The sequence below is a fragment of the Habropoda laboriosa genome, unplaced genomic scaffold, assembly GCF_001263275.1.
Source record: "Habropoda laboriosa isolate 0110345459 unplaced genomic scaffold, ASM126327v1 scaffold210, whole genome shotgun sequence".
Taxonomy (NCBI): domain Eukaryota; kingdom Metazoa; phylum Arthropoda; class Insecta; order Hymenoptera; family Apidae; genus Habropoda; species Habropoda laboriosa.
The window spans coordinates 110449-120698 of record NW_017100373.1 but is presented as its reverse complement, the minus strand read 5'-3'; the positions used below and the strand labels follow the sequence as shown (position 1 = coordinate 120698).

Below are 10250 nucleotides of genomic sequence, written 5' to 3'. Positions count from 1 at the left end.
CGGTTCGACCGTGAAAATTGACGAGATACCACGAAGTTCATGGCTAATATATTAATAAGTTTTTACTAGTTCTTTTATATAGAAAAATCATACTTGTTTTTAATAAATCATACGTTTTAAAATGTGTAACGTAGTTTTATTATAGTGCTTCATAAAATTGAATGTTTGAATGTTCAGTAGGATCCAAAATTGATGCTTCAAATATTTCAAGTCCTTCTGTCTTTTCTGCCTTGTAAGGTTTTACCCATTCATTTATGGATATTCCAGTTTTTAGGCTTTTAAAAGTGGTTTCAATAGGTGGTCTGATAATCAGGATTGTTCCTCTTTGTATATTGGCTTTTAAAAATTTCCAGATTTCTATATGTGTAGATTCTGAGACATAGAATTCAAATGGATTGTTCATAATGATGATATCACTTTTTTGTATAATATCAGGACACTCTTCAATTCTTTTATTCACAACTTCAATACGATCATTCATATTGTATTTCTTTATTATATCAGATTGCAGTGTGCAAAGTTCTTTATTCATTTCAACTCCAATAATTTTTTTAGCAAATGTGAATATGTGTGCCTAAAAAATAAACTTTCAAATAGTATATATAATTTTTGAAAATGGAACTTAAGGGTAAATACAATTACCCCATATAAAACAGCGCCCAATCTGGACCCTATATCAAGTAGAGTTTTGCCTTGTAAAGGCGGTAAAACACCATGAAATATATGCAACATATCAAATACTGACAAAGAATGTGATATGATGTCTGAAAACAAATTAATTTCTTTAATTATAGAATTAAAGATCGAAAAAAAAAATTAGGAGTCTCTTACTGTATTCTTTTACATTGTTAGATCCACAGTCAACACAATATAAATTATCCAGTTGTCCATTTTCTATAAGTTCATTGACTTCCTTATTGTCATAAAGAAATGCATCAACATGCTTTGTTGATTTATTATCACAGTCTGAATTCTGCACAGTTATGGAACTTATGATATTCCTTTTTTCTAATGATTAACTTAAAAACTTAACACTTTTATTTTCTACAAGATAGCAAACCTCTCCAATTGTTGGTGGTACAATGTTTTCTGATGAAAGTATACCATCAAATGGTACTCTCTCTCTGATATCAGTAATAATTCTTTTTATACTCTTTAATTGCTCTTCTTGTGAACTGTATTTCTTGTGACAATCTCCTATGAACAATGTTAATTTAATTACTGTTTTGGCAATAGTATTGTACACAATATCAGTGTGACATATATACCCCTTGAAAGAGATTGAATTTTTACTTCTTCAGGCTTCCAATTATCGGCAATAAATGATAAAAAAGCTTGCTGATCAATGCCATTTAAGGAACACATGATAGATGTGAACGTTTGTATAGCATTTTGAACAGACATCACACCGTTCTTATTCATCGAGTTGATTAAATATATTGCACGTGTGTTTATAACAGGTTATGTTCAAATTCCATATCTAAATTTTACACTAGGAGCTAGTCACTAGAGATATCACTAAAATTCAAATTCAAAATAAACTCAGATGTTGGTTTTTTAGAGCATATTTATTAAAAAAAAATTAAGTACATAAAATGTCGATATACATATATAGATATATAAATAATTAGTCTTAACATTATTTTGTATAGGCAAGATGTAAGGCACACATGCTCCACCATAAAATCTGACCTCCATCCTAATATATACAAAAAATTTCATTCTCATCTCTGCTTGCAGGTTGTTTTTTCAACTTTATAGATCGCCACGATTGCTTTTTTCGTGTAGGAATACGACAGATTTACATAATTAACGTTATACTAAGAAATACGTTTAAAAATTTTATAAATACTTATTTACAAAAGCTTTTACGATTTTTCGGTTTTTTTTTTTTGATATCGAAATTCGGATTAATAAAAATTGTAGCTTTTGCTTGCTAATATGATTCTCGGATTTTTTTTATACAGGGTTGATCGTAAAGCTTGATTACCATCAGGAATATAATATTCATCACTAAAAAAAGAAATTATTGCGTCTACTTCGAAGCTAGGAAAATACTGTTATTAAAAGTAAACATTTCAATATTATGTAACAAATACTGTTAGCGATGTACGATTGGATTATTTCTATCCTTCTATTTAGCAATTGATAAAGGTGACTGTTAAAGTCATTATTTTGTCAATATTCAATAATAATAATACATGATTAATCATGATTCATGCGATAACGATATAATGACAATTTGAAAAACAAAAACAAAAAATTCTAATAAACTCTCATCTCATCGAAATCCAAGATTTTCCAAAAAATTTCAACATCACCGATAATGATGTTGATGATGATAATGATGATGATGATGATAAAACACGTAGCACAGCTGTCTTTTTCATCAGGCACAACTTCATTCGCCCCTTAATTAGACGTAATCACTAATGTCTCGCGTATGTACAACATAAAAATAATAATGGACGCTAATTAATTTAAATTAGGAAACAAACGTAACTTGTAAAAGCTGCCTGGATTAAAATTACTATAAAACTGTTATGCGTATGCAGTAAAAAGGTAAACGTTGGGGAAAAAAATAATTACATCCAAACTGGTTAATCATCGACCATCAAGTGGGTACGAGACAAAGAAAGCGCGAAAGAGAGCTAAAAATGATAGAGACTAAAAGATAGTGAAATCGAAGACGTCGAACAGGTACTTTACAAATTTTATTATACCCACTTCATGACTGAGCACGAATTTCCTATTCTATCTTGAGCGTTAAAATTCATATTTACCGCATGAAATAAAAAAATGTAAAGAAAACTTAAAAATGAATGCATAGGATAAGGTATCGATCTCGGTCGATAGCACTTGAGCATACCTTTTATACGACACCCTGTAAATGTCTTGTAACAGTTTGTGCGTTGTAACCCTAAAAGATGACTAAAATCTATATAATAAGTAATAGTTCAAAGTCTCACTAAAAAAAGAAGCATCATTGGAAGCAATAATTCATTCGTGCATATTTTTTTCACGGATTTTCTATCGCACCGGAAAACGATACAGTCGTCCCCGATTTACTGTAACAGTAAATATCCTCATCACACTTGTGCCGCTTTATTGAAAACGACATCATGTGGTTTGGCGCGAAATATAAAACATCCGAAAATTAAATTTTTTAAAACAGCACCACAAAATGACAAATTTATGAGATTATGATAACTATTAGATGAACCGTTGGAATACTGTATTTTATAGAAGTCTACCGCAACATTTGGAAATATATGTTGGTACCGTAAGATAATTTCAAACGCGACACACAAAATGGTTGTTCGCAGGGACGTTGCTCGATTAGGCAGTGTGATCCCTGTAGTAGAGTGGGCTCTCAGTATATCGACGTGTGCGTCACTGGTCAGTTCCAGCGGTGTCGCTGTTGTTATGGTTGTTGCTGTTGTTGTTTTGCCCGTTTAGAAACGAGGCCATTTCCATCGGCGATTGTTGTCCGCTCTGTTGCAGAAACATGCGTGTTCGTTCGCTTCTTTCAGATCTCACTCGAGTACGACAGCAGTGTAGTAGTAGGTAAGTAACGTACGTGTGTGGTGTTCGGAAAGTACGAAAGAAAAGCGGCTCCAGAGATATAGTGTGCAGAGAAGATGCGAGTAGAATTTTTTTTAAAGAGCAGCACGCGACCAATTTGCTAAAGCTAGAAAAGACTAGTCTCCTTAATATATCGAAATAGTTCTGAAAAGCAGAAATTAGTTAGTCGAATGTAAATACAGGTAAAGTCGCGCGTGCGATAGTGCGGAGGAAAAAAATGGTAGTCGCTTGTAAAAAAAAAAAAAGAAAAAAAAATAGAACGGACCGAAGCACGATGTGAAAAAGGCGCTATCTTCATTTTTTCAAGGCGTACCGTTGTAACCCGACGGAGTCCATTATTAATGCGAATGTAAAAGAAAAAGATAGAGATGTTATTCGACTCGGTATCAAGTTACTAGCCATCGAAATAGAACTTAATCGGTCATCAAATTAATTAATGACCTTGAGGGTCCAGTTAGACACCGTAATTTCACACCTAGAGCCTGAACATGTGAATTTATCGAGTGTGCGGAAGAGCAGATGGACGTTTAGGGGAGTTAAACGTGATAAAATTTCTGCTGGCAATGGAGCACTTATATCTATAGACACTGTGTGATTAGATTTATTTGTGTACCCAATTAGGGTGCGTTTTATTTACTGATTATATTAAGACTATTTTATAAGACTATATCAGTAGTGTATGATCTAAGTGACAAAGATATGATGCGTTTTTTCCACAAGTTTTTAGTTGAAATTCTTTTTTAAGATTGGACTCCGCCCAGGATTACAAACCGACAGAACACACACACGACAGTACAAATGGTTGCGATACAAATTATCGGAAAGGCGTACAGAGGTAGCCACATACGCGACTAAGATTGTGTTTACGTTCGCCTAGTATACTTCTTTCAACTCGAATAGGGAAATTGAATGACCGTAGACAATTGTAACTTTTTTTTTAAATACGAAATAACTCTGATGCATAATTTTGTGTGTTTTTAAAATAGACACAGCCCTCAGTCATTCTTTTCCTCTGACAGACCCATCTTACTGATATTACTATTTACAAATACCGACCTTAGGTTGTATTATATCTTCTGACGTATCGAGACCGGCTAATGGATTCGAAGTTATGTTTATTTTGGAGTCAGTAACTCCACCGTTCATGACTCTTCCATTTGTTATAGGTTTTCCTAAAAACGAAAAAAAAAAAAAGAGAATTAAATACCCATTTATTTCTTATTCTATACGATTCATATGACTTCTGTAAAATACTCTATTGCTAAAACTGGAAGTTACCTTCACTCTGTGAAGATTCACGGCTCTGTTTGTGCTTAGTCCTCTTATAAACCACTGCTACTGCAGTTAACCCACCCAAAAGAGTCGATCCACCGAGAACTCCACCAATTATAGCGTACATATTCACATTCTTATCATCTGCAGGTCTTACCCGACTGTCTAACGTTAAATTGCTGCCATGATCTGTCCTGGTATCCTGATCTTTATGCTCATTTGCAATAATAGGCTTCTTTGTCTTCTGTCTGAGAATTTGTGAGAATTCTGAGGCAGCACCCACAGAAAAACTTTGCACTTTGAACTCGTATGTTGTATCTGGTTGTAGATGAGAAATGGTTATATTGAAAGAGTCCTTCCCTTCCACAGTAGTCTTTACATAATCCCCAGCTGAGGTGGAAGCCCGGTGGTATACGTAGAAGCCGTCTATATATGCTGATTTATCCTGATTTTGCCAAATAAGGAGCACTTGCTGCGGCCCTAGAGCTTCAGTATTCGTTAAAAGAGGTATAGGCATCTTGTTGCACTCTATTCCGCCATCTTTATTCAGATGAAAGCGCACAGAGTTAGGACTAAGCTTGTTATCGTTGTTCGAGTACACAGCGGCTATTCTAAATCTGTAGGTGTGGTCAGGTTGAAGATCGGTTACTTCGAACGACCTCACATGATTAGATATCTCTGAGTTCGCAGTCATCCACTTTGCTTGCTTGCCATTCATCTTTTGGCCAAGCTCTCTGTATTGAACTTTGAAGAATTGAATAGGCAACCCCGTATCCTCGGGCACCGACCATCTAACCATTACAGATACATCTGAGAGTCTTGTAACATTGGGCTGATTCGGTGGTACCAGCACCGCTAAAAAATACAGAAAACATAATAAACAAGAAATAAAATTAACTAATACATTTAAAGATGTTAGCACTGTACTGCGAATTACCAGTGCCCTTGCGTTTCCCCTCTTTGCTCCTCCTTCTTCCTCCACCTCTGGTATGCTTGTGCCTTGAGTTGGAGATTCCATAATCTGGTCTCACTTCGGTTGCTCCAATGTGCTGCTTAGGATTCACTCTTAGCAAATCGCAACCAGAATGAGAACCGTACTCATTACTGGCGACACACTGGACAATACCAGCATGTTTTTTTTCAACCTCAGAAATGAGGAGCGTGGAACCTTTAATTTCCACATTATCACTAGGAGAAAGGGATTCTCCATTGATTAACCACTCGACCTTTGGCTGTGGTTCACCAGTTACCATGCAAGAGAGCTCCAGTTCTCCGCCTTCAGAGAACGTCGACGCCTTTGGCGGTTTGGTCACCTTTGGGGCCTCCATTACTTTCAGTATAATCACAGACTTTACGTGTGCACCATTGCTATTCCATATACAATCGTATTCTCCTCTGTCAACCGGCTGGACGTTAATTATGGTTAGACCAATTGAGGTTTTCACAGAGTTTGATGGCAAAGAACTGCCTAATCTGCTCCATGTGGCATAAGGTACTGGATAACCGGCGCCAAAGCATTCCAAAGTGACGTTCTTACCACGCAGAACTTTGTACTCTGTTTGTGGTTGTTTGACAAAGTATGGTGCCTGGAAACTGGTATTTGTATGTACATTTAGGATGGTCTTATGGTTACTAGAGTACATCTGCGAGCTTATGTAATTGTTAGCAGTGCAGTGATAGGTTCCACTGTCTGATACTTTAACATTCTCAATAACCATGGTCTTGCTACCGACTATATTAACATTTTGTATAAGATTATTGTCTTTATAAAATTGAACAATGGCCTCTGGAGCTGAGTAAGGCACAGGACATGTTATAGGTACAGTATTCCCCCCTGGAACATTTATAACAATGTCACTCTTATCAGAAAACTTCTGTAACATAGCAAGTGTTAATCTTGCTGGATCAGAAGCTAAACCGCTTGAACCTGCATAAGAATATAGAAACAACAATCAGTTATTACATTATATAGTTTCAATATTGCAATAGATATTGCATTTCAATGATGTGCAAGAATTTACCATAATAAGCTATGCAGCGGTAATCCCCAGCTTTTGACACATTGTCAAATTTCACCACATGTTTGGATATCTTTCCACCATTGCTGGGTGTGTGAAAAATTGGCAACCACTTATCAGAGTGTAGTAATCTGTGGCGCCAGGAGAAATGATCAGCACCGAGGTTTAGGTTGCATTCGAAACTCATATCATCACCTATGGGTGCATCCAGGGGCTGAGGATGCCTGATGAAGGACACACCTGGCTCCTGTCTTTGTCCTATCGACACGTTGAAGCGGAATTAATAAAATAAAATATAAAAGCTCAGAAATTACAATTTAAAAAACTAAATAGATGTAAAAAGAAGCTCACCATGAGTAAGACTGGCCAGGACATGAAGGAGAACGGTTACGACGCCACAGAGGGAGGGCACAGGTTGCATCTTGACACATTCTACAATCAAGGAAGAGAGAAGTTTGTTACGTTAGTCGAAATACCTCTTCACGGTGGTCGCTTTTTCGACCTGGTTCTTGGGGTGGGACAAAAACTCGCGGAGATTCGAGGCGCCAGTCGAGAGAAAGAGTGAGACAGACCTCACTAAAATTAATGCCGGCCAAGCATGTTTAAGTTTAGAACGTGGCGAGTTCACGTGGAAATAGAACGCATTCATTCTAGTTTCGATCATGGTTCGTCATTTTGGCACGAACATGCCACCCCCTTTTCTCCCTACGTCCATGTCCCTCGTCATTCCACCACCGAATGTGTCGCGCATTCCAGTCCCAGTGAAACGCGATATAACAGGATTTATGTTGGTAAATACGATTCGGTTTTCAAAGAATCTGCCGCGCTAACAGGTTTCGTCAATCGTCGTCATTTTTAAGGGCTATGGAGGGAAACGAAACAGCGTACAAAATCATGGTTTGTCTTCCAGTGTATAGTGATTAGCTACCATTTTTAATTGCTAAAATTATTTTATTTAAAAAAAGTACGACATTGGTATGAGAAACATAGGTGCGCGCAAAAAGGATTCCCTCCGCCTACATTCTTGAAAAGAATAAGTCAAGTACCTGTCAACTATTTTCAAGATAACTAATAAAATGTCCAAGTTATTCGTAGAAGTTCAATTAATTAAAATAGAAACTAGAGTGCATTCGTGTCCCGACAATGATGAAAGGATGAAAGTGCTACAACGTCAACGCGAAAATAACCATATACGGTGACGAAAAGCGTCGTTCATTGCGCACATCGCTTTCCACCCACGTGCTAACCGCCGCAAGTGACGATCAGAGTTGTGTTGACACGTTGAAGCCGATGGAAATTGTTCATTGGCTAACACACGTTTAAATGTAGGTAGATCCATTCATAGGCTACACTATGCTCCACACGCCAACGCGGAGTACTTTAATACACGGAATTAACGTGAACATTTTCTCTGTTCCGCAGAAACCGTGTTTGTTCAATAAGAGAGAAACGTTGCTTGTGGCGGAGACATAATATATGTGTTAAGATGTTTTAACTTCCCAAGATAATATACAAGTCTCCACGAATGTTTGTTTCTTGACGAGTTATGAGGAAATGAATTCGTGAATCCTCGGGAGGCAGTTCAAGGCATTTTTCATGGGAGTTGAAATCGTGAGGACAAAAAGCACGCATCCGGTCCATCGACGGGATATTTGTGGTATTTTATGTACGGATGGACTCTCTTAACTTCTGGTTAAATGGTAGCATAAATGCCGGCGGTATGTAACAGGTGAGAAGGGTTCGAAAGAGGCTGGTTTCCGACGTTGCCTCTCATAAAAATAAAGAACTCGAATTCCAAAGCAGTGGTTGTCAAGCCCCTGCACGCGCCACTGCGATCCTCCGAACACCTAACCTTACGGACAAGCCAATGCCACTCGGGTTACGCACACAGGCACGTACTCACGCGCACGCATTATACAACTAAACAAGAATTAGACTTGTTTCTAAAACCTGTCGTTGACTAAGGGAACACTTAATTCTCGAAATCCTTTTTACACCGTGATATCCACGACGATTTTGATACAAGCCGAGAATCGAGTTCCACTTTCACGGAATTGCAGCACTTGCTGGCCAAAATACAGAAAGATCTGGATGATTGGATTCTTTTGCGTTTCAGTAAAAAGGAATGCGTCCAGTTCACGACCGATTTTTGCATTTGTAATTTGAATGAGGTTAATGTAAATTATGGAAGCGTCAATGTCATTTAATTTTTCTTTTCACTATAATTTTATGAAGGTGACACGAAATGTTGAGAATTGAATGAAAATTGTGCAAATATTGTCTAGAAAAATGGAATTACATTTAAAAGTGTACTGCGCGTAATTTTTGCCACTTTAAAATGTATAGTTATATTAGTGTATTATAAAGTAATTTATTGAGGGTTTAGTAAAACGCTTAATAATCGTTTTAAGGTTCATTTATTATCATAAAGTGGGATCCAAATTGACATTCATTTTTTCATGAACAATATACGGTGTTCTGTTACGCGCGACAAACAGGAACCAGGAAGATCGAGTTTCCATTCAATAAGTGGATCCTTCCTTTCGTCTGATCGTAGATTAATCAATCATGTGAACATTTTATTCTTCTCGCGTCGTCGTGTTTCGTTCGGATACAAGACACCCAACTAACTTAATTTTCCTGCTCGGCATGCATGACGATTGCTTAGCAAAACGAGCCATGAATATTTAGCCGTATATGTGTCATACGCTATTTTAATCTACTTCCCATAACCACCATTTATTCAACCATTAACGTGTCGTTTTTAGTTGAATTCTAGCTTTAGATTATTTTATTTTTATTAATTAATCTCTACCAATATTTAAAGGATCATAATGCATCTTTGTTATTGTTATTACGATGTAGGTGGGAAATTAACAATTCGATTGCATTACCATGCATGTCAAAACGCGTTTAAAGAAGCTTTAATCAAAAAGTATGTAATACATAGATGTTATTAGAACGCAGGCGCATTAAGTAGCGCGGTATTATCCAAACAAATGGTTTTTCGATTGTCAATTGTGTATACAATTAATATTATTATTTGTGACGCATATTTAGTTACACTGCATCACTCACTGCATTCGAATTTCACCGAAAATACTGGTGGCTCACCCCTTACGGCAGTTGATCTTTTACAATGACACCATTCGTAAATTTTTCGATGATAAACTATCACTTAATTTAAAATATTAATTTCTATTGTACCCAGAATTTTAACAACGATCACGAACGTGAGCAGTGTCGTGAAGCATGAGAACAAAAAGACAACGGAGACAAGGCAGAAGAAAACAAATGTAATCATGCACATGCATACTCACCCTTTTCCTTCGATCCAGCCGTACGATCTATCCGTTCCAGGTTCTTTGAATTTTC

General features: G+C 36.7%; 2 protein-coding genes across 2 annotated transcripts; both read right to left on the bottom strand.

The window, feature by feature from the left end:
• Positions 1-139: 139 nt before the first annotated feature.
• LOC108574821 lies at positions 140-1422 on the bottom strand. The gene is made up of 5 exons (XM_017937468.1): positions 1257-1422; positions 1061-1203; positions 832-973; positions 643-764; positions 140-574 (listed from the first exon to the last, which is right to left on the bottom strand). The coding sequence occupies exons 1-5, from the start codon at positions 1420-1422 to the stop codon at positions 140-142; spliced, it is 1008 nt and encodes a 335-aa protein (XP_017792957.1).
• Positions 1423-3371: 1949 nt separating this feature from the next.
• Positions 3372-10250, bottom strand: LOC108574921 (interference hedgehog-like). Its single transcript, XM_017937588.1, has 7 exons — positions 10196-10250; positions 7227-7307; positions 6879-7133; positions 5795-6784; positions 4864-5712; positions 4642-4757; positions 3372-3495 (listed from the first exon to the last, which is right to left on the bottom strand). Exons 2-7 carry the CDS (start codon positions 7294-7296, stop codon positions 3394-3396), a joined length of 2382 nt encoding a protein of 793 aa, XP_017793077.1. The 5' UTR covers positions 7297-7307; positions 10196-10250; the 3' UTR covers positions 3372-3393.